This window comes from Glycine max, chromosome 15 (genome assembly GCF_000004515.6).
Source record: "Glycine max cultivar Williams 82 chromosome 15, Glycine_max_v4.0, whole genome shotgun sequence".
Classification (NCBI taxonomy): domain Eukaryota; kingdom Viridiplantae; phylum Streptophyta; class Magnoliopsida; order Fabales; family Fabaceae; genus Glycine; species Glycine max.
In genome coordinates, this window is record NC_038251.2 from 859,248 (window position 1) to 884,250 (window position 25,003).

The window sequence follows — 25,003 nt, forward strand, 5'->3', positions numbered from 1 at the left end:
CTGATTTTGGGTTTTGTTAGTTCGTTAAGAAACAATAAAATATACTTCATCAGATATTCGCGTTGTACAGTTTCGTCTAAATATCATTAGAATATAATTTACACTTTCAAAATATATTTAAAAAGTTTTATTTTCTAGCTGTACAATTTATTATAAATAATTCATTCTAGACAATATTTATAGTATTGTGTGTATATTTTATTTATTAAAATTAACAGTATGAATTATAAATGTTTTATAGAGCTGTGGTTAAAAATAAAACATATAAGTGGTGATTGAATGAAGTACGTGATTTACTAAACATCTCATTTTTTTAATACTTTCTCACATATATCACCACTAATTGCCTAACCTGTAAAAGTTATTTAATTTGTCAAATCTATCAAATAATTTACTTCACTTGAAAATGCTGTATTGATCTCTCATTTATTAATATTCACTCACTATTTTATTTGAATTGCTAACTTTCCTTTTTCTTTTAGTCTAGAGTCAAGAATTCGCTGAATGGCCTATCAATGGTTTAGAGTCAACTTATTTGTTAATTGATTAAATATCATCTCTATTTGTTTCAGATTAGTTTTGATGAATAATCATTTTTCCGAGATTCCGATTAAAAAGATGACAAAAAATATGAATTTTTTAGAAGAAAATGTTAGGAATACATTTCATCTGACACATACTTTTAAACATATTTTTTATTATTGGTTAAAATTTATTAAAAATTATAATTTTGTGTGGACTTTACATCTTAGTAGTATTTAATAAAAATCTCTCATAAATTTGTTGTTCTTAATAAATTTTACTAATAAGAAATATGTTAAAGTGTGCGTTTCTAGCGCTTTTTTTTTTTTTTGTTTTCAAAATACGTTGAACTACACTTGCACATGCTTGTTTAAGTACATGTCTTATAAATTATTTAATGATATTTGAATTTGTTTTACCTTCGTGAGGTGAATAAATATAGGTATAGACAACAATGTTTAGGAGGGAATAAATATAAAGAGAAAATATGAATCTATTAATGTAAATAAATAATAATAAAAATACTATGACACTGCTTAAAAATGGTTTAAATTTAATATTTTCTCACACAAATAAAATGAAAAATTAGTAATATAATACCGTTTAAATTTTGTATATTTTTCAACGATATACACTTTATCATATTTTGTATATTACATTTAATAAAATAGAATATTCAGTACTAAATGCACAGTCAAATTTATTTATTAGATTGATACTTGAATTGCTTGAAAAATCAAGTATTAAGTGATTTATGTTCTATTTATATAAAAAAAATGTTTTCTAATATTTTTAAATATTTTTATCTTTTCTAAAAATCAAGTATTAATTGTTAGTTTGCTACTGAAGAAAGTTTTGGTAGATACTTCGGAAAAAAAAGTTTTTGTGGATGCCGTAGACGTGGAACAGATTGAAATTTCAATTGTTGTGACCTATGTGCAATGTATCTATCGAACTAAACTAATAGAGCTTTTATTTCTCCAAAAGGATTGGATCCTGTTCACTCATTCGGAAATTAAAATCATACATCCTAGTGCGTGGGCAATGCTGTATGAGACTGAGGGTTACCAATTACCACTCATCACCTTTTTGTCACTTTTCCATAGTCCAAAAAACAAATAAATCAACCACACGAGGTTGAACGTGGAAAGAAAAATTAACATTTTGGCTAATGAAAAATAGTAATGTTTCCTGGAATTGAATTAGAGAACACATTCCACATGTCTGTTGATTTGGTTAGCTGTTTTGTTTGTGTGATGAACATTGGTTGTGAAAATGTGTGACGTTGTGGCGTTATGCTTGAATATGATGCCGAGGATTGAACCAACATCAACCCAGAAATTGATGAAATCAAATACTAATATTATTAAAGGGTCTTATTGGCCGTGTTCTGCAACTTGGTGATAAGAAATTGTGACAGAATATTCTCTTGGAAGATTGAGAGAGAGATTTGTGTGGAGGATGAAAAAACAATTTGTGGGTTCTTTCTTCCATCTCACAATTAATAAAAAATCCTCCACTTGAATTATTATTATTTCATTTCCCGGAGGTTCTGTTGGATAACTTTAGGACCATAATAATGGGAGAGTCCTAGGAGGCCATGACCATAAATATTTGACGGCCTAGTTTGTTTTTAAAATAAATAAAAGAGAAACGCTAACCAGTGTCCATAACAGATTAAATAATCAAAATTTAAAAATTTATTAAAAAATATTATCAACATACTACTTTCTATCATGTAATTTATAATGAATTTAAACGAGGTTTTTATATAATAAAAAAAATCTATTATTAGTTCTTTAACCAGTTTCAAAGATCTAAAACAAAAACATAACTGAGATATTGGATGAATTGGGTTGCTTATTTGCAATTGCCAAAAGGCTCAAACGCCATGGGGATTGGGTTGTATTTTGCACCATACTTTTTATTATTTGCACTACCAAGAAAAAAATTGTAATTTTTTTTGTGGAAATAGCTTTTACAAGCATTAGTTTTCGTGGTGTATTTATGTATCAGATATTCAGTAAAAACTAGCTTCTGTGAAAGATAATTTTCTATAAAAAAAAGTAACACTGCGTATCTCTGAATCAGATAATGAAAACTAGTAATCTTCATATCAGACAGAGAATGAAAACTAGTTTTCGTGAAAGGTAATTTTGCAACAACAAAAAAATTAGAAAATTTTCAGACGGTGCAATGAGCAACCCCCTTGTCAGTTGGGTATTCATGCTGGGCAGGTTTACATCTATACGTAGGCCTGTTTTGACGTGCAAACTAAGCTTAAATTGAACGTCTAAATGAGCACCAATAACATGACACATGTATCATATATTTTAGACTTTTAGCTGTGTACATAGAGGTTAAACTAACTAAAAGGTAAAGCCAATACACTCAATATCTTCATGTATCCTAATTTTCATTATAATAATTAATTTGTCAAGATTATCATTGTTTAACATGATTTCCATCCACTCCTAATCTTTTTGTATACACTGATTCAACCATTTAATAATTAGAGATTGGTCAAACAAATTGAGTTATAAATTTTAAAAAAATAAACCAAGACTCAACTAACTCATACGAACTAAAATATCAAATTGCAAAAGAAAAAATGGATCAAGAGTAAAACACTAAGTTAATAGCAAAATGATCAAAATTGCTACTTTACATCCTTTCATCCTTTTTCCCACCTTTTTGTTTCCCAAACAAACAAAAGAAAATGTTGATAAAAATGTATTTACACCCAAGTTGTTAAATATACAATGTATTCACTAAATGCAAAACTTGACACCCAGTTGAAACATTTGGGAAGATATCACATAGGTTGGCTCCTAGTCCCCCTACAAAACAGGGTGGCGGAGGTGAATCCCATCCTACCAATCAATTACAAATAATTTTCCTTGTACATCGCCTCAGCACGGAAGATCTTTTAACTACAATTTGTCGTGCTGATAATATCTTTCACTAGCTGGGATTTTATGGTACACCTCTAAATATCTTTCACCGGCTACGATATTGGATTTCATTGCATGTGTTTTCTCAACCCAACAGTATCTATCTCTATACTCATAAGCTAGAGAGTCTGCCACTCTATTACCACTTACAGAAGGACCTACTCAAGCTTTTTGTTTTCCGTAGTGCATTTCATTGTCATAGCCTCAGCTAATTTTGGAGATTGTAGATTGTGTGTTGCAGCTGCTAGAGCATTCCCTCTGCAGACTAGGCCCATGCCTATACAACAAAGACCCAGTATTGGCAATGTTCTACATATTCAATACCACCAACTATAAGTTACTAATGGCATGAGAACCATTCCAAGTCAAGAGATTTTTAAACAACTTCATTATGATACATGCATGTTACCCTCTGAAATTATTATTTACTCAATTTATTATGTATAAAATTCAAGAGTTTAATAAGAAGCATTGTTAGTGAAAACTAAATTGTTAAACCACTCATAAATCATTCTTAATATACTTTTTAGAAGGACAAAACATAGAAATCAAACTCTTAATGTAACCAGCCACAACAAAGACATATAGATAACAGGCTGGTGATCTTAAATTCAAAGTTAAGACCACAGTTACAAACAAGCAACATCCCAACCTAACAACTAACATCAGTTAAACTTACACACCTTTCAAAGGGTAAAAGATGCAATTCAGATAGACATCTAAGAGGGTTTTAAATTCCAAGGGCAAAAGATAAAATTCAGATAATCTTTCAAAAAAGCACCTGCCTTCATCCCTCACACTATTGTGGTGGGTCAACTTCTACATATTCAATAACAGCAGGTTACTACTACCGTGCATCATGGCATGAGGATCATTCGAAGTTAAGAGATTTTTAAACAGCTTGATTATCATAAAAAGAGTATATATGCATGTTACCCTCTAAAAAATATGATTTACTTGTAATTTTATCTCTCAATTGATTATGTATACAATTCAAGAGTTTAATAAGTTGTTAGTGAAAACTATAATGTCAACCACTCACAAAATCATCCTTAGTATACCTTTTACAAAGACAAAGTATAGACATTAAACTCTTAATATAACAAGAGGTTGATTATCTTAAATTCAAAGTTAGAACAAGACTTGGCTACAAAAGAGTCAACTAACATCCCAAATTAACATCAATTAAACACCTTTGAAAGGGTAAAACATACAATTCGGATAGACATCCAAGACAGTTAGGGCAAAATATACCATTGAGATCACCTTTCAAAAAAAAAAAAGCATCTGCCTTCATTTTCTTACGCTATTGTGGTGGTGGGTCAAAGTTATCCCCCTCCGGCCACCACCTTGGCCGAGGAAAGGTAACACCACGAGCTCTTGCCACGTCCAACAGAGTAAGATGGTGATCGTTATTTTCTTCAACAGTGCTCTCTAACTCTGAGAAAGCTTTAAGCACAGCAAAAACATCAAAAGCTTTCCTTTTCTCCCCACCCCGACCGTTCCCACTTCTTCCACTTCCCGTTTCAGTCATCGACGTCGACGCTGCAATTGAGGGAGGCAACACCCGACGCAGCCCTGGCCCTGCTTCCTTAACAGTCTTCTTCTGCTCTCCAGAAACGGCACTTTTGTTCTTACCCTGCTTACTCTTCTTCCCCCGGGATTCCGCAGCCACATCACTTGACTTGCTTACCTCAGCAGATTCAGACACCCTAATGCTCACATCCCCAACAAGGGTTTCCAAATTTCCCATGTCCTCTCCGTTAACCTCTTCCATGTGAACATCCGAAAACCCTAACTCAGAATCCTTCACCAAATCGGTCCCAGCATTCACATCATCCACGTCGACGACGGCGTAATTAACGACGCAATGGTTGTCGGAGGAGGAGGAGGGAAGCGAGGACTCCTCCGGTGGCGTGTGGAATACGTCTTCGGGGACGGAGTCCGGCAACGACAGCATGTCAATGTCATGGGAGGCGGAGGCGGCGGTGTCCTGTTCTGCTCCGACAAATGGAGCAGTGGCCAAGATTTGTTCTTGGGATGGAGATATGTGAGACAACTCCAAAATGAAGGCCAAGGACTCATCACCGTTGGAATCCATGGATGACAAATAGTGCTATGTGTCAGATTCATTCGTTGATATAAAAGATTACAGAAATAGTAAAAATATACTCTGTGATATTCTTTCAAATACTTTCATTCTTATCCGGTAAGATTTATTCAAATGAAAAAATTGTATAAATCATACAATATTTAATGAATCTTTTTTCTTATTTTTTAATTTTTAATAAATTTTAATCAATTAAAAAAATTATGTTTGAATAAGTGTGTTTCTAATACTCTTATGAAAGACTAATATTCTCTTTAAAAAATACTAACAACACATCTTTTAAAAACACTATGATTTAGTTATCATAATTTTGTAATCTTTTTTTATGAAAAATACCTTTCACCGAAATAGAAATTAGTATCCATGTATCAAATACACAACAGAAATTAGTCATGAAAGGAATTTTTGTAAAAAAAAAAAAATACAAAATTTTTGGAAGGTACGAAGAATAACCCCTTGTCAGTTGGGCATTCATGCTGGGCCAATTTTGTGCCAACTAACTTAAATTGAGGAGCCAAAAAAACACCAATGATAAATGTATCTTGTGTTTTACTAGTTGTGGGCATAGTGGCTTAAGAAGGTTTTGCGCATTTGAAGAAGTACAAGACGGCGGCTGCATCAGCATTCAACAGTTTGAAGATGAGATGAGACTATAATCTATAAAAGTTAAACCAACTAAAAGGTAAAGCCAATACACTCAATATCCTCATGCATCCTAATTTTCACTATAATGAGTAATTTCTAAAGATTGTCATTGCTTAACACTCCTTATCTTTTTCATATATACTAATTCAACCAATTAATATTGAGATTGGTCAGATAAATTGAGTTATAATAAGATTTCTAAAAAAATAAACCAAGACTCAGTTATAACTTAATCGAATGAAAATATTAAATTGTAAATCTATTTTGCAAAAGAGAAAGTGAAAGTGGATTATATAGTAAATGTAAAAGGGAGTCTAGCATTTGCATAACTGCAGGCCAATGCAGCTGCTATCATTCTTTTTCTTCCCCTCTAAAGTTCCTCTTAAAACACCCCTCTTATTGCCCCACCTGAAATCAATCAATTCTCCAACATTTGCCTCTGATGGTGGGTGAGAGTGTGACATGTTGTTCTAGTCAATCAAAAATGAATGCAACCGTTGGACAAAAGAAAAGCATGAAGAATAGTAAAATATAGTATAGCAAAGTGTGAAAGAAAGAAAGAAAGAAGATGGAAGAGTTGAATAAAATGGGAAAGAGAGGAAGTTAGGGATTAGAAAAACAATAATAGAAGGGCTAATGCGGGAGGCATGGGTAGACGAAAGTGAAAGAGATATTTATATAGGGAAGGTAAGCGCGGTTTCCGTCACCAAAGAAGTGAAAAATGTGGTGAAAGCTTGACTTCAGTGTGTTAGCAAAAATAGCTGCTTCCGTTCCAAGCAATCAATCATGTACTACGACGACGACGCATAATTTAAACAGAAAATGGAATTGGGGTTTTGCGAGCGAGTGATTGTGATGAGTAATGGAAATGGAAGAAGAAGAAGAAGAAGAAGAAAAAGAAGAAAAAAGTAAAAACGATTCAGCGTTAGTTACGGGTAATTTTATAAATTGCTTCCATGAAAAATAGTAATTTTTGTTTTCGATTTTAAACAGGTCTTTAACTATTTTTTTTTTCAATTACATCTATGATTATGTCATTTTTTAAAGAGATATATAAAGTTTTTAAAACTGCCATAAAATTATTATTGTTAGAAGCTTCCTATCGTAGAACAACTATTTTTTTTATAGTTTTGAGAGTTACTCTCTTCATACCGTGATACGTGTCACGTTAAAACAAAAAATAGGTTCTAAAATAAATTATTTTAACTTTTCAACATAATATCAGCATTCACTACCTTTTTTATTTATTCTCTTAATAATATTTTTAAGCTAAAATATAATTTTTGTGTCTTTCTTTTCTCAATTTTATTATTTTAATCCCTTCCATTTTTTAATTTATATATTTTGTTTCTCATATTTCGTCTCCAAATTTTTAAAAATATATAATTTTAGTTATTATGTTTAATTTCAAACATTGATATGCATAATCATTAATGTTAACTTACCCATGCCTCTTTGTTAGTTACATGCTAGATGTTTTTTTTTTAAGAAATTATTTGATTGCTTATAATTTATACAAAAAAGTATACGTATGAGATTAGTCATAGGGATTAAAATGATAATTTTTAAAAAAATGAAGAACAAAATATCTTAATTTAAAAATTGGGGGATTAAAATGTTTTAATTAAACAATAGGATGACTAAAATTGTGAATTTGAAAAAATAAGAAGAAAAGAATTATATTTTAGCCTATTTTTTAAAATTTTATTTTTTTGTATTATTTCTAGCAAAAAGAGTTGATTCCATAAAATTGTTATATTCTTTCATTTATTTATTAATCTTTTTTAGTTTGTGTAAAAAAAATTAAAATAAAAATTATTATGAAATAAATAGAGTATTTATAAATTCTCAATTAGTTTAGATACTTATTTAATAATTTAGTATAAATTTATTTTATTAGTTATAACATATTTCTTTTTTTAGAGGAAGTTATAACATATTTTTAGATACTATTTGAAAAGGTGTTTGAAAATATATGTTACTATATCTTATTACTTATTATCATTCCTAAATTTTAAAAATAAAAATCACTTTTTTTATAAAGTGTTAACAAAAATAATCTATCTTTTATAAAATTTTCTATGAAAAAAATTAACAATTTTTTTATGTATTTTTAATATTACCATTTTCTTAAAAAAAATATTTAAACCAGTGAAAAATTACACTGACACCCTGATATAATTTGTTAGTGTAATTTACTCATTTTCAACTTAAATTCAAGTCATTTATTTACTTTATAAAGTGAATGTCGGTTCAGGATCTTTGCATTCTTGACTCCCCACCACCCTGGCTTAGTTTAGCCTGTTTTTCTTCCGTTGAAAAAAAAAAAAAAAAACTCTTTCGTATATATTGTGAATTTGTGATTGAAGTCCAAAGCGAATATAGTCTAGGTAATTTTTTCTTTTCGTCACTATACTACACTAATGGCAGTATTCTTCACGCAGTTATTATTTCTAAACAATTATTGTTTTAACTTTTGTGGATAAGTTTTAACCCTTATTAGAATTTGCTTATTTTCTTCTTAATTCTGTGGATAAGTTATTTTCTTCTTAACTAGTACAATACTCATGCATACGCACAAGTAATACTGTTGCCTGCCCGTTAAAGAGAGAACCTGTGAGAGAGATGAAAAAAAAAAAAAAAAGACATGTTGGGTACTTAAGATTTATAAAGGAAGATTGGGTGTACTTATAAAAAAGAGGGGTGCAATTAGTAGGTTTCTGTAAGAAGACTGAGCTAGCCCATCTTAGACAGCTGTCGGTCAATAAAGGAGGTGATTTGCGGTGTATATAGTTTTATTATATAGATATTGAGGTAATTTCCGGTATACATTGTTTATTGTTTATTATAATAGAATAGAAGGAAAAAAAAAAAGAAATATAGATAGCAGAAGATAGTAGATAAAACTGTCTTTCAAGATTTTCAGTTTATCCTCACATCAATTACAACCACGACTTTCTTTTATTTTATTTTTCCAAAACAATCATTTGAGAACTTTTGTGCTGTCAAATCCCATTCATAACTAGTTATATGCATTACAATAAAAACTAAGAAAATAAAATTAAAAAAGAAAGAAAGAAACTAGCAACATATCAACATTGTTTGTATCGGTAATAATGCTATCTCTAAAAGCAAACATACCCGGATACCCAACTCTACTTGTGTGTAGAGAATATTGAAAGTTTTGAGAACGACAAAAAAAAAATGTAGATATTAAATGAGCCCGTCAAGGTAGGAAACTCTACAAGTTTTGAGAACGGCACAAAATGTAGATATATATATCAAAAGAATGTCTCTTTAATAAATTCACGCAACTTGAGTTGAACTGATCATCCCACTTAACTTGAATTAATCCAAATACTTCGTGACTTGAAATTACCACCAGAAATCGAAAACTTAAAATGCAGGAACAAATTTAAATTAATTTGTATCATACTTGAAATATGACCAATTTATAATATAAAAAAAACTCGAGTAATTAGTTCAAATAGCACATATGTGATTTCTTTTAATTGATACCCGCTGGAAGAGTTAACCCTCGTACCGTAGATGTTCCAGATTCGAATAAAATTCTTATTATAAATACCAGTGGTCTAGATTAATCATAAATTGTTTGAAGTGTTCATTAGAAGGTAAGAATTATAAGTTGATGCGGTTGAGCAGCTGGAAAACAATCATGCTACATTATATTCCTTTTCAACTCGACGTTAAATTAAATTTACAAATGTTATCTACTCATCTTCCCGCTTTCTTGTAGTGGGAAATGACAAGCAGCTCAAATTAGCATAAATATCGACAGCTGGAAAAGAAAATGGGTAGAGGAAAGATACAGATTAAAACACCTAAATGCTAGCACATCAAAAACACCCAAGAGAAAAAGACGATCCCTTTGATCTCTTTCTCTTGGAAGTAATATTTGTTAAGAAAGCCAAGAAAAGGATAGTAGGAGGAGGAGGGAAACAGCGCCCTACAATAATAGATTGATTACCTGTGTATAAACTTGAAAAGGGATGACCTATTATTGGCTTTGCGAGTTATATACAGAGAAGAAGAGTTTATCATTAATGAAGGGTGATATAGCCTCAAGCAACGCCTTTGGACACTCCTCGTGGGGTAGATGGCCACATCCGGATATTGCAACCAGTCTCTGCACGTCAAATGCCCAAGAGAAATTAAAAATTAAAATGGAGACAGGAAAAAAGAAATCACTCCTACGAAGCACACCCCCCTACTACCAAGCATGAATACTTACAGAGTTTACAAATTTGGAGGCCATTGCTTGACAATATTTCATCGAGACAAGTGAATCTTCAGCACCAGCTATGACCAACATTGGAATGTCTTTTACAGCTTGTAGCAATAAGTCTGCATTTTTTGCAGAAAGGATAGTTTCCGATGACAATTTACCAATCTCATGAAGTGCTTCATCCCATCCTTCTACATATAGTGGAGCCTAAACATATTTAAAAACAGTCACGAATAACACAAGTCAATAAAATATTTCTCCAGAAGTGATAACAAAAGCACGAGGAGCAAACACCCAGATGGGAAGTAAGGAGGGGCAAATAGATCACATAAAAAGGTTTGTAAGCTAGAATTATAGTCAATCAGCAAACACTATCATGGCTTACAGGATAAGAAGGAATTGGAAAAAGAATACAAGTAAAAATATAGTTACTCTGCAGAAAATGTACAAGGCAAAAAGAATATACGTAAAACTAATAATATCCTCAAAAAGAGCATACACAAAATAATAATATTATGTATTCAATATGCCAAACTATGTAAACAAACCATGAACCATAAGTGCCCTTTGCCAATTGAACTTCGTGAGTTAATTATATGGCATTTATCTCTATATTAAGTTATAATTTTACCTTCCACACAATTAATTATTTCTGCAGTTTGAAACTTAGGAAAGAGCAGTTCGTATTCATATCTACTTGTACCTTAAGGTACAAACATACCTTATATAGAGTCAAAACTTCTGTTGTCAGTTTGGTAGCGTCATACCACGAGCGCCGATTCACCACATGGGTGATTTCTGTTCTTAGTAGTGGACGAACCAAATGTTTCTTTCCAAGTGAAGTATGCAGAAGGATTCTAGCAAAGGAAGGAACTACTTCCCTTGACAAGCTCACATTTAACAATACAACCCCTTTCACTGTAACCTGATGACACAAACAAGCCTAACAACTTGATCAAATGTGAAATGCACATTAACCACAAAAATATAACCTTAAACATTAGCAATTAGCTTCATCAGACAACTTTATGGAATGTGAGTAACATGACCAATGCTGTAAGAGACAGCTTCACATATACAAAAATAAATATATTTACCATGGAATCCAGTTTTTTATCTGTCTTGATCATTCTGTTGCATAATTGGCAACATGAGACACAATAGGTGTGTATATATGAACATGTATGCAAATTTTGATATTACATTAACCCTTCATTCCCATTAAGTAGGTCAACTACATGGACTCTAGCATGCCTAGTGGTCATATACACATCATGAAAAAAATAAATGATTAAGACAACAAAAACAATATCATATTGCTTAATTTTCTTAACATAGTGTCGTCTGGATGGAAAAATTAAAGGAATCTCTGCTATTACAAATTTACAATACACATCGACTTACTTCTTTAGCTGATTATACATGCTTTACAGGTCTAGATAGAAGCTAAGCTGCACAATGCAGCTAATCGCACTGATTAAGTTATCTACTTAACATATGAAAGCAGAAAGAAATACTCACATTGAAAGAATTCATTGATGATTGAACTCTCTGTGCAGCCATCAGAGCAAGCAACCCTCCATCATCATGACCAATTAGCACAACTGAAGAAAGTCCAATCTCGGAACAGAAAGACAAAAGCAGATCAACCTGGAAACACACAAGTCAATCAGAAATGTAATTCAGATAAAACCCAGATAAAAAAACTAAACACGAGTGGTTTTATCAATGCAAAGACTGTCAGTTGGATAATGTTGAGTCCCACATTGAGTAGAATAGGAAGTTTGGTATGGTACTAAAGTCATGGGACTCCCCACCTAATGAATTAGCCTTTTGGGTTGGGCTCTCTCATGTATTTAGGTGCTTTTATTGAGAGTTGAGCTATGGAAAAGGCTACCTGTAGACTAGATTAAGGTATAATAAACCAAATAGTCAAATACTAATAGTTAAGTAAAGTTCCCAAAGTGTTGAAATGGTGAAGCCACTGTCAGCTCTTTAAAGGAGGTGACAATTAGGAGTACCAGATTGAGCCAGGTAAGAAGCTCATGTAGTACTTAACTCATAAAGCTCTTCCACCCAATAGACTAGATTCCTAGGTTAGGGCTCTCCTTGTGTGCTTAAGTCATAACATATTCCAGTATCTCCTTCAAAGGGAACTGGTACATACAACTAGAAACAATAAAATATTGAATGACTTCTATAACAACTCATACTAAGGATTTAGAGTAATCACCTGACTTTCGAGTTTATAAGGATTAGGCAGTTCTTTTTTCTCCCAGTCCTCCCGACTCAGTCTTGAAGTCAATCCCCAACCAGGCCTATCAAATGCAGCAACTGTGCAATTACTCTGCCGAGCTAGAGGTGTCATTACATGTCGCCAAGAGAAGACGCCTCCACCAAACCCGTGTATTAAAACAATACCTACTTGGCCAATGTCCTCTAAATTTTGCTCCAACTTTGATTTATATGTTTCATCATCTTCAGGAATTTCATCTAGATGCAAAACAGGGATTTCTTCCACAAGATGGGGAGAAGTTACTGGACCATCTAAAAGAGGAGCATATAAAGATGAGCCATGGAATTGATTGCTATAGCTCCTGTAGAGTTGCCGATGGACTTTTGGAGATATAAAAGTCAATTGTCTATTTAATTTTGGCAACCCCCCAGCCATTGATGAAGTGGAGCAAAATGCGGAGGACATGTTAAGTGGAGGGGAACCAGGCAGGCTGAGCTTGTAATGGAGAGTAAGACCTTGGCATGGGATGAATAAGCTCTCCGAGTCTGCAAGTACTCTGATTGGCAGTTCTTCATCACGAGCTGCTCCAAAAGGCCTCCGTTTCATTTCACTGTCACTTTTTGGGGTTCTCCCTTCAGAGGGAACAGGAGACCGAGGGACCTTCTGATAGCCAGTAAAAACACTTTTGCATAAAAGGACCTGCTTAATTAGACAGAAACAAACAAATAGTTTTTTTAGCATGTCTGCATGTGTGTCACCAAAGTAATTACAACTGACCAATTTAAGCTTCTTCATGAATTCAGAAATTTTCTTTTAAGCTGGAGGAAAATATTACCACCGCCTAATTCCAAAGAATTAAGAGCAAGACCGAGATGATACTATGTTACTGGAAAACCATATTGCAAACTTACCGCTTCAGGGTCAACTCGATGAAACATGAGTTTCCTCCTTGCTCTGCAGCTGGTTCTATAAGCAACCACAATATGGCCAAGAGCAAACGCAACTGACGAGAGGAACAAGACAGGCATTCCCCATGACTTCTTTAAATGGAGTCTCTGCCTTGTAGAGGAAACCGTAGCTTCTGCTTCAATCTGGGAGTTTACAGTGAAAACACAAGCTTTGACTGAAAGGAGAACAATTGAAACAAAGGAAGACAGAGTCACAGTTCCAAGGTAAGGACCATGTGATAGAGCCGGGCTATCACAAATGGAATAAACACCTGCATTCATTTAAACAAACAAACAAAAATCCTAATGTTAGAACCAAACCTTTTCAAATATACAAAAACTAGGCTTATTAACACGCAGACACAGACGGTCAAACTACTGCTCCTCACACAGAGAATACAAATTGAAAAGAATATAACAAATCATTCTATGATAAATTCAAGCCAAACGGTATAAGAAAGGAGATAGTTCTGCTTTAATTTTAAGGAAATGATTTCAGAGAAAAATCCAACTAGCAGAAATATAAAAAATAAAGGAAAGAACAAATGGTTCGGTAGCCAAATTAAGCAACGTATCCTCCACCTTCAGCATCATGAAAAGGACGAGGAAAAACGAAATGTTCCAACAAAGTAATAGCAAAAGCACAATGAATGGTTCCATCATCGTTGTGCCACGTCATAATGCAAGTAAAAAAGGCGAGGAATAACGGTTCATACAGATTATGATGAAGGATCTGATGACCGAGACGAGAGGAATATCCGTCAAGGAGCTCTTGAAAGCGTAACGACGCAAATGCTCCTTGAAGCCGTAGCACTTGACGCACGTGAAGTTCGAAATCAAAACGCAGGGGACGAGCACGTCCATGACGGCGACCAGCACCGGCAGCGACGTCACGAGCAGCGACGCCACCAATGCCGCCACGAAGAATACCGTCCGAACGAACCTCCGAAGCTTCTCGAAGCACTGCCCTCCCCTTGCCGCCATCCTCGCAATTCAAACGACAAAAAATAGAGATCCGCCAGCCGGTAACGGTAACGGTTCCCGGTTACGCCGGACGGTTATGTCACGTCGTTTTCTTCTTCTTCTTTTTAAGAAAAAAAATAATCGGTTAATTAATTAGTTGAGAGAGACCTGCGAATCCGAAATCCAACCGAAACCCTAGCTTAGCTAAATTCAACACAGTGTTATCCGGCGGCGGCTCAAAGCCCATTCCCGGCGCCGGAAGTTCAGTGTCGCCGGCACGATTGCGTGCGAGACAAGAACAACGGCATGAAATAAACGGCGCTGGGGTTTCAGTGGGAACAAACGAGCAAAGAGAGAGAGAACGATGAAAAGCCCTCTCTCTGGTTTTTCACGAGTTTTGAAATCTCCTTCTTTGCCTTTCGCCTTCTCCAACCTCTTTCCTTTCTCTTCACTTTTTGTTTTCCTCCTTCTTGTTTTATTCTTACTATTATTTTTTTTAATTTAGCCAGTGAATAAATCTTTCTTTAATATAGTTAATTAGATGATAATCACTTGCTAGGTTGGCAGACAAAAAATCATCATTGGTTAATTAGAATGATTTTATTTGAGATATTACACTATTCATTCACAGGCTGTAGCAAACCTGGCCCCTTTCTGCTAATATGTACTATCCCCGGTTCATATATTCTTACACCAATCAAATTCCACACTACAAATGTAAATTTATACTATTTTAAATAATATAATTAGATATATTTTTTTATATTTTATAACACATTTTTAAAAATTTATTTATTTAATTCCTATAGTTTTTAAATTTATCTCTTTTAGTTAAACTAAATAATTTTAACGACCGAAATCTTTTAATAATTAAGATGTAAGCTTTAAAGATAAAAAATTTACTTATTAAACTTAAAAGAATTAAAATAATTAATTTATTAATTATAGAAACTATAAGGGATAAAATTAAAAATCGAACTTAAAAAATGCATTGGATACAAATAATACTTTCAAATTCTTTTTGAATAATTATTAAATAAACTAAAATTTACTTTATTTGGTTATTTAATTAAAATTTATTTTTTACTAATATTAAATATGATAAAAAAATACATGTTAGTATTAAAATGGCATTTTTATTATTTTCAATTAATTCCTAAATTGTATAATCAACATTCAGTATAAAATATTTATAAATTATTATTACATTGATATTTTATTAATTAAGAAACTTTGTAAGATTTTCTAAAATCAAAGTTTTGAATCTATTTTATTTTTATATTTTTAATTGTCAATATAAATTTTTCATGAATGTTTTAAATTTATATTTCACATATTTATAAACTCATGCATACTTCAAAAAATGTGCATGACACGAGATTTTTACCAGTCCGATTTTCTCATAAATTATAAATAAGTTTAATTAATCATCTTAGTTCTATATTTTAATTAAGTTTTCGTTTAGACCTCTATTTAAAAATTATATGCTTAGGGGCGGAACTAGAAATAAATGCTTAGGGGGCAAAAAACTTACACAGTAAAATACGAGTGAAGAGGGAAGAACATTAAACTCGAAATGTTAAAAAGTTTTTTATATATAATATTAAAGTGCTGCAAAATAATAAATAGATGTTAAAAAGAAAAAAAGATAGCAATAAATATAAACATGTAATATTGCCAGCCTTTTAACTAGTGGGTTGTCTCATAGACAAGTAGATTTAATTGGTTAAAGTAAATATTAGAAGGAGAACAAAATAAAATTTTACATGATGTTTTTGTATTTTAGGGTGTAGATATACCTGTTACACTACACCTAGTTCCGTCCCTATGCTTTAATTTCTATATGAACATTTTTTAATGTTTGGTAAAGAAAGAAAAAACAATGTAAAACTGCAAAATAAAGGCATAAGAGGTAAAACATAAAAAGAAAAAGAAAAATACTTATATAGGAAATAAGACATAAATTTTTAAATATAAAAGTAAAAATAAAAAAAGTTAATGTATGTATAACAACCAAATAATCAATTAAGTTTTCCAAATTGTTATATTAAAAAATCATTATTCTATTGTGGATAAAAGTAAAATTACTTTATTCATATATTGCGGTTCATTCATTTATCATGATCATTCTTTGGTTAAAAGGAGGCGATAATTGAACTAAATTATCATTAAAATGCACTAAAAAAAGTTGTGGATTAAAATGAGTTTTTCTTTGAAATAAAATAAAACCATTGCTCCTTCATAGTCTTATAAGCTTTGACCCAATTTGATATTTTAACATAAACTAACATTGCTTGCATGCACGCAGGAAAAGCAAGTTAATAACGCAAAAATTGTAGTTAATCAAAAGTGTGCGAAGAAAGGTTGGAGAAGTCAATCTGTAAACTTTTTAAAATAATGCAAAAGTACAAACGGCACGATGTTCTTGAGCCCTGAAACGGTCTCGATTGATTTGATTTTATTTTTAATTTGAATATATCAAGTACTTGGCCACGCATGCATGTTAACAAAGGCTTAGAAATTTTAAAATTAGTCACTGTTGTCATTTTACAGGACGCAGTAATAGTTTAACTTTTGTGAGCTCAGAGCAGTGTATATTTATTCGATTTTTATTTAAACCTAAATTGCGTTGCGTTGGTAGGTAGGTATGTTTGTTGAAGTTCTCTAAGTTCATTATTCAAAAAGAAAATAAACCTCACTCCTCAACGAAATTACAAACGTCATCGTATTACATATAAAATATAAAATAATTATATTTCCAGCTTTCTAAAATTAAATAAGTTTGAGGTTACCAATAGTTTTAAAGAAAAATAAATTATGCATTGTCCATATAAAATATTCCTCCAATTACATATCACGACTTATTAATAATATAAAATGATTTTACACTCATATAATCACAAATAATTTTTTATACCCTAAGAAAATCTAATTTGTTAATAATATTTACAAAATATAACTATTAAACTCAAAAAATATTGAAAAAAATACTTCCTCCAATCTTTATTACAAGGTTCCAAATTAAAAATATAATTTGATATTTTTAAGGTTTAATTTATAATTTTTCAAGTATTAATTTCGTTTTTTACAAGATATCTTTTATTGATATTGACATCAGTTTTAAAATGATGTCACAATGAAAAAATCTAATTCAGTAATGTTTGCTAATTTTGTTTATAGGAATAATTTTAGGAAAAAAACACTAATTTAAGATAAGTTTATTTAATGTTTTGAACTAAATTACTTAAGTTTGTTAATATGTACTAATTAATTATTGAATTTTATAATAATAATAATAATAATAATAATAATAATAATTAAGACAGGAGAAAATATGGTAAAAAATAAAGAGGGACAGAGTCCTCCGAGATGGTAGCGGTTATAGGGAGAAGGAGGGCGCAGCAGGCCCACCACCTATGAGTCACCGTCACAGCTTGTTCCGTTGCCACCTCTGAGTGAGAATCATTTTGCTGCATCTTTATTTATTTATTTTTGCTAGAATCAAATTCACATATTCTTATTCAATCAACATTTTTGTTTAATGTTCTCAAATATTTTAAACAAATAGATCTTGTTTTGTAATTCATGCTATTTTCCTCATCCATAAAACAACAACAATCATAAAGGAACTTTCATTCTTGTTGGGGGGCCTAACGGTTAGCCCATGAATTCAAAAATTAAACTTTAAGGCGGAAGCTGTCCGTTGGTTACTACTTCAACGGCCTTTTTCTAACTATAAACTATCATGATGTTTATTCTAACAAAAATAAACACATTTGTATTTATACTAAACTTGTTAATGTTAAAATAAGAAGATAACAGTTTTATATTATCAATTTAATTATAAATTATTATATATAATAAATTGGTTAACGATAACATAAGAAAGAAAGAGATAATAATTTTATACTATAATTGTAAATTATTATATATAATAAGTTTGTTAATATTAAAATAAGATAGGAAATGTATTTATTTTTCAAAATTAATATGTGATGTTTTTAAAACGTCATAAAATATAAAATTGACTGGTGTCTTCAATTCAATAACATTGTTAGCTTTAATTTAGACAAAACGACTTAAATGAATGGAGTGCTTTTAAAAATTATAAAACTAAATTGAATTCTTTAATAATTAGAAAACTAAACTAAACAAAAATAAATTAAAATTCCAAAATAATAGTTTACTTTTTTGAATTTTATGTACACACGCTTGATTGTAAGACGAACACTTCTCCTGTTTTTGATTTATCGCTATGTTTTTAAAAGAAGAAAAGAAAAAGAATTGGTTTTGCTCACAAGTATTTCAGTTGGGAGGAGAATTATGTATTTAGTTTCACATTAGAGAATTAGTTTTGAATTTAAAATTTATTTTTATATGTTTGGTTTTATGTTGTATATTATTTCAAAATTTAATTGTGTGTTTAGATTGATTTTGAGTTGAAACATCTTTAAATAATGTTTTTTTGGATAAAAAATTCATACCATGTTTATTCTTAACTTTATATTATAAAAAAATCATCCAAACATAAATTAGATTGCTTGAAAATTAATTTTATTAATATTGATCCGAACACAGCCTCCAACCCTTTTGGCTTTTGATAGGTCCCTACCTTACTCCCATACCTGAGTCTCACGTGTTAACTTTTTTACTTTGCTCTGCTTGCGCCATATCAGAAGCATGCGCGTTCTCTCAGGTATTAACTTTTCTTTCCATTTATTTTTCGATTCTCTGCTGTTCTTAGGGGTCTAGCCAGCCTAGTGGCACGGACAATGTATCACCGATCACGTGCGACCAACCAATATAGCTCATGAACATTACCCAAGGGTTGCTTATATACACATTTGGGTAGAGGAAACTTAATTTTATTCTTTGCTGTTAAAGTATAGTTTGGTTATTTTATATTTATGCTATCAGGTGTTAATTGGAAATAATCACGCGTTAGTAGGGAAGATTAGTTAATTGTATCTCAAGCTGTGTGGGACTGCTGATACTACTGGTACCTTTTATTTTAATATAATACTCTTTCTCGCTGATAAAAAAAATGATAACTAAAGTTGAATGACATTGATCTTACAAAATTAACTAAAGTTGAATGCACAATAATTTATATCTGAATAATTGCATTCTACAAATAAGTTTATAACTGAACATGATATATGTATATAAGACATCATTACAATTAAAACACTTCTTTTTAATTTCTAATTAATGCCTTAATAACATTAGTTAACAATTAATTATTTATTAATCATTCAAAGTTCAAAACAAAAGTGAGTCAGAGTGTATCAGGGAATGACAGAAAGTGAAGCAAGCCAAGAGAGATAAGTCCCGGAAAGGAATTGGTGTATCTGCAATATACAAGCTTTGTGGGAAAAGTTATCGCTTTATTTTCTTCGTATGAAAAATGGAGTTAGACTTGGACCCCATTTTGCATTCTTAAGGCACATCACAGCATAGCAAGTACCAAGGTATCCAGTACAAACTTGTCAGAATAAGAGGCAATTAACCGATTATTTTCCCCTACCCATAATTATTAATTTATTTGATGTGTTCATACATAACATGAAAATAGAAGAAATCATGGGGAATTGGTCTGCACGTTTGGCTGCCCAAATAAACACCATGGCATGTGTGATTGTGATTCTTCTTCTTCCATCATCCATGTGATGTGCCTCCTGCATTGAGGTCATCAAAAGATTTTGGACCTTTTCCTCTACCCTCTCGCACCGCAATACAAAAGGGAGCCTCAAGCTGCTTTCACTATGGAAAATGGACACTAGGGCAGTTCAAAAGACTGGTGATGATTATTGATATTCATTATTTGAGGCACTTTTTAATCAGTACTTTGTTTAGTTTATTTTGGAGAGAATAAAAACGATTCCTAAAAATAGCATTGGTCTCTTTAACCATGTTTTGTCGATATTTTGATTAAATGTTAAAAGAGTTCATCAAAATAAGAAAACCATTGTTAAATAATTAAGGATTAATATTATTTTTTATGAGTATAATCAATTAATAACTCATAAATTTATCAAAAAATGTTTTCTTAGTTTTGTTCATTAATTAAAATATTTTTTCATTTTTCTTTTAAAATAGTAGATTCGTTTTGAAAGGGTGTAATCCAATTTGTCTGTGGTTCGGTGCGGTGCGGCCCCTCTGTTTGTGTTCTCCTCCTCTTTCCTTTCCTGATTGACAAGATCCACACAGTGCATAATTCTTATGTAATATAATTTAACTCATAAAAGTAAAAGTAAAATAAAAATAAAGATGATAATTCTTTTGTAAAAGTTTTTTTTTGGTTTGATGTTGAAGAATTATTTGAGTCAAGAATTAATTTTGTATAGAAGTTTGTATGTTTGATTACATGTTAAAGAAGAATTTATGATTTATTCTGGATCTAAAATTAATTTTGTATTCAAATAATTTTAACTAATTTTTAAGTTAAATTCAAAATTTATATCAAATTTTATTTATAATTTAATTTTATAATAAAATATTTAAATATGAATAACATCACTTTAAAATTAATTTTATGAGCATTCCTCGACACACGTAATCAACACTGTTTTTCCGTTAGAAAAAACTGAAGAATCTCTCTTCTGCCTTATTTTCTGCGGTAAATAATAGTGGCAACTTGGGAATCCACCTTTTACTTTCTCAATAGGTATGAGTACTGTACTCCACTGTGCTCAATAATGGAACCGGGTAAGTCCCTGGTGTAAGATCAGTGTCCATTTGTTAAATATATAGAATATCTAACACAGTTTTAATGTAAAATTTGTAATTATAGTTTATTTTATTACATTTTTCAATTATGTTTATCATTTTAACACGAGTCTTTGTAATTATAAACTTATATATCTAATTAAAATTAATATATTACATTAATAAATCATGTCAGTTCAGTTTCATTTCATATATTATTAATTTATAATTAAATAAGTTATTCTACCAAAATTCTGGATGAGATAATTAAGATAAATTTTTCTCATAAACCCTATTAGCAAGTAAGTTGCAAACCTCGAAAATAACAACGACACTGATTTTATTTGATGCAATTTGTGTCGTATTTTTTTCCTCTCTCAATTATTAAAGTAATTGTAAGTACTTTAGATTCTCAGCATGATTTGATTTTGTTTATCATATGGGGCCTTTTCATGCTTTCTTTGTCTACACTAAAACTATAAATTACATTATCACTTTCAAATTGTACACTTTGTTAAATTTAGAAAGAAAGGAGAAAAAAATAAAAGAAAAAATATACACATAGAAAGAATTTGGTGAAGTGAAAATAGGAATAGATTTTAAGAGTTGTTTGATATAAAAATAATAAAAGAAAGCGAATATGTTTTATTCTTAAATAGATGATTATAAACTGATTAATAATAATAAATTTTAGATAAAAATAAAATTATTTTTAAGAAAGATGTAAAAAAAAATATCATTGCTGTACCACCCTTCAGTTATCTCATTTATTCAGTCACAAAAATTAACAAAAAAAGAAGTCAATGTTGGATATTTTTATCTTTGAAAAATAAGTTATCAACAACTATCAAAAACAAATTTATATCGTCATTCAATCTATTCATCGAGACATTCATCATTATATAATAAATTTATTGACTTTATGATAATTATACTAAAACTTATATTAATGATAATTTTTTTATTGAATAACAATGTAAAATTATTTTATATCATCTATACATTATTATTAGAATATTTTACTTTTATGGACCAAGAATGCATGTAATTATTTTACAAATGCATGTAGCGACTTAAATAAAATTTGATTATAATACAAAAAATTGGTTTATATTATCAATCATAGTCGCATCAAGAGTTTCTAACTAATTTTGAATGGTTAAATAATGATGGACTAAAATATATGGCTCAATTTAAAAAGAATAAAATTAAAGACTAGATGTGGAATTAAATTTTCATAAAGACCAAAATTTCACATTTATGATACTACCAGAATTAGAAGTGAATTACAAAAAATGGTTATATTTTTAAGTTTCAGATATGTGAGTTATAATATTTTTTTTTATTTCACCTGGCCAGGTCATATAGTTAAAATATATTATATAAGTGAGGTACAAGTCTTATTTTATAAGTTGATTTTATAGAGTTAGATTAGGTTCACAACCCATAATTCTTAGATGGTATCAAAGTTTAACACGACGATTATTGTTGGATTTGTGTCACCGACTATTGGATCATCGACAGATGTCAAGTCCTACAAATTTCATGCTCGATGTGTCTAATCTTAAAATTCTCTCCTTACAAATCAATCTTGTAAGATTGAATTATACTCAAAACTCACAATTCTATAGTCGAAAATTATTCTTGTAACTAAATCTCACATAGAATTTATGAGACCTAACCCAAGAGTATTCAACTAAGACAAGTATAATATGCTCTATTAGTTTAGACTTAGAAGTTCCTATTCACAAGTCACCCCCTCTTGCCCATTAATGGTTGTCTTGGCCTTTAACTCCCTATTTATTTGTTTTCATAGAGATTTTGTAATGACATTTCCTGAATAATCATTGACACGTAAAGAGGGTTGAAATATCCATGGATGGTGTAACATATATTGGCGAGGAAACAACTCAAAACCAAACATTACAAATTCTAAGTTGAGAGTTTTAGGTTGATCGACATGCAATTGAAAATGGATAGGTGGTGAGCGAAAATGTACATAGTTCTTCATCATAAGTGCATGAGCACAATGAAACTAGAGATCATGGACAATCACCCGTCGAGCGAAAAAGATACAAAAAAATATTCGTGACACATTTTATTTAATCAACTAAACTAAATTCCAAGAGACACAAGATTTGAAATTATGCGGTAAGGAATATTTTTCCTTGACTATACCTGTTCTTATGCTATAACTAATTGAGAGGAAAGACAAAACGTGAATAATAATAAATTTTTTTAATAGAAGAGGGAGTAGGAAAAATAATTGTTTTAAAAAAATCCAATTTAATTTTCAAAATTTTCTCTTCTCTTTTACCTTATCTCTACCACGCCAAACAAAAAATTAGTATCTCTCACGGCACTATCGAACCGAAGATGATAGTTTCTTTTCTTCCTTTTTCTCAGTTCTTTACTTTTTCTATCGAACCAAAGTAAATGAAGTGTATATAAAATTATACTCTATAAGTTTTTTCTTAAATTGTCTCTAGTAATTTTTATTTTTATTTTTATACATGTATGTAAACAGATAAAAAAATGCATAAAAGAAAAAAATGTATATTTTTTTGTACAGAAAATAATTACCTATACTATCTTTTTTTATAAGATATTTACCTATACTATCAAATGCAAAATAGTAGTTACTTTTAACTTGTATAACATCGTAACACTGTAATACCAGCCTCCCTTTATCGAATACAAATTATCATGATCCGGAACAGTTTCATATGGTTTCAATTCAAAATCTTTAAATAATTGATGTAACTAAATAAAACGACTTTAAAATTACCTATATATATATATATATATATATGAATAAAACGAATAAATATTATAACCCAAACAACTTAGTTCTAATACAATTATAAGTACGGTTATAATTTGCATGGTATGGCGTAGGTAGGTCCGTGCAAGTGCAGGGGTTATATCGTATTATGAAATATAGAATCCGTGGCTTTATGTATTCTACTTCCAAAGTTGATTATTCTAAAACTCCTGGAATCAAGCAAATTTGCCGTAGCTATAAAGTACAAAATATGTCAAAATTAAGAAAAGAAGTCAATAAAGTACTATAAGAAAATTTTGAGCTGGTCTCAGAATGAGGGCGTTTTTCAATGCCCAAAGTTTCAAACATGGAAAATAATTTAACATCTAAGCAAACTAGCATACAAACAATAGTGAGTTGTACTGCCTGTACAGTTGTTATAATCTAATTAACGATATATATATATAGCGAGACAGGTAGATAAAGTGTGGAATAATCCCCGTCTCTAGCAACAATTGTCGAAACAATAGAAGGATCTTTGTCCATCACATTATTACATACAAACAATGAAGCAATGATACCCTTCAACATTTTCCTATTCGTTAACTATACTAATCTATTTTTCTCTCTCTTTCCTTTTGAAGGTAAGCACCCAGCAAGAAGCTTAACTACACCGCAGGTAACACGCACATAGCTTAGAGCCTTGGACCAGTAAGTATATGTGTAATGTGTTGGCATGGTCCCCTTTGCTATATGCTTTACAGCAACCATTTCCCATGTATGCAAGTACTCCAGCCTATTTGGATTGTTGTGTTTCGAACCCGTTATATTATTGAAATATTCTTCATAATAATGTTCTTAGTAGAGACACAAACAATAAAACAATTCCAACACAAAGTCCAGGCCAG

General features: G+C 30.8%; 2 protein-coding genes across 5 annotated transcripts; both read right to left on the reverse strand.

Moving 5' to 3' along the window:
• Positions 1–3,169: 3,169 nt before the first annotated feature.
• LOC100775355 (uncharacterized) lies at positions 3,170–5,661 on the reverse strand. Of its 4 annotated transcripts, none has more exons than XM_006597073.4 (2): positions 4,782–5,661; positions 3,170–3,753 (listed from the first exon to the last, which is right to left on the reverse strand). In XM_006597073.4, exon 1 carries the CDS (start codon positions 5,575–5,577, stop codon positions 4,783–4,785), a length of 795 nt encoding a protein of 264 aa, XP_006597136.1. In that variant the 5' UTR covers positions 5,578–5,661; the 3' UTR covers positions 3,170–3,753; position 4,782. The 4 variants fall into 4 exon arrangements, with proteins under 4 accessions (XP_006597136.1, XP_003546935.1, XP_006597134.1 ...); XM_003546887.5 differs by having other exon boundaries at positions 3,170–3,785; XM_006597071.4 differs by having other exon boundaries at positions 4,743–5,661.
• Positions 5,662–9,895: 4,234 nt separating this feature from the next.
• Positions 9,896–15,121, reverse strand: LOC100775895 (uncharacterized). The gene is made up of 7 exons (XM_003546888.5): positions 14,377–15,121; positions 13,625–13,932; positions 12,711–13,412; positions 11,999–12,127; positions 11,199–11,402; positions 10,484–10,684; positions 9,896–10,378 (listed from the first exon to the last, which is right to left on the reverse strand). Exons 1-7 carry the CDS (start codon positions 14,642–14,644, stop codon positions 10,250–10,252), a joined length of 1,941 nt encoding a protein of 646 aa, XP_003546936.1. The 5' UTR covers positions 14,645–15,121; the 3' UTR covers positions 9,896–10,249.
• Between the last annotated feature and the right edge of the window lie 9,882 nt (positions 15,122–25,003).

Bases quoted from the DNA above. Each gene is read 5' to 3' on its own strand.
- LOC100775895 (XM_003546888.5), bottom strand. From the start codon at position 14,644: ATGGCGGCAAGGGGAGGGCAGTGCTTCGAGAAGCTTCGGAGGTTCGTT. The intron at 13,413-13,624 runs GTAAGTTTGCAA...CTAATTAAGCAG, and splicing joins ATCGAGTTGACCCTGAAGCG to GTCCTTTTATGCAAAAGTGT. The intron at 10,379-10,483 runs GTAAGTATTCAT...TTTGACGTGCAG, and splicing joins CCTCCAAATTTGTAAACTCT to AGACTGGTTGCAATATCCGG.
- LOC100775355 (XM_006597073.4), bottom strand. From the start codon at position 5,577: ATGGATTCCAACGGTGATGAGTCCTTGGCCTTCATTTTGGAGTTGTCT.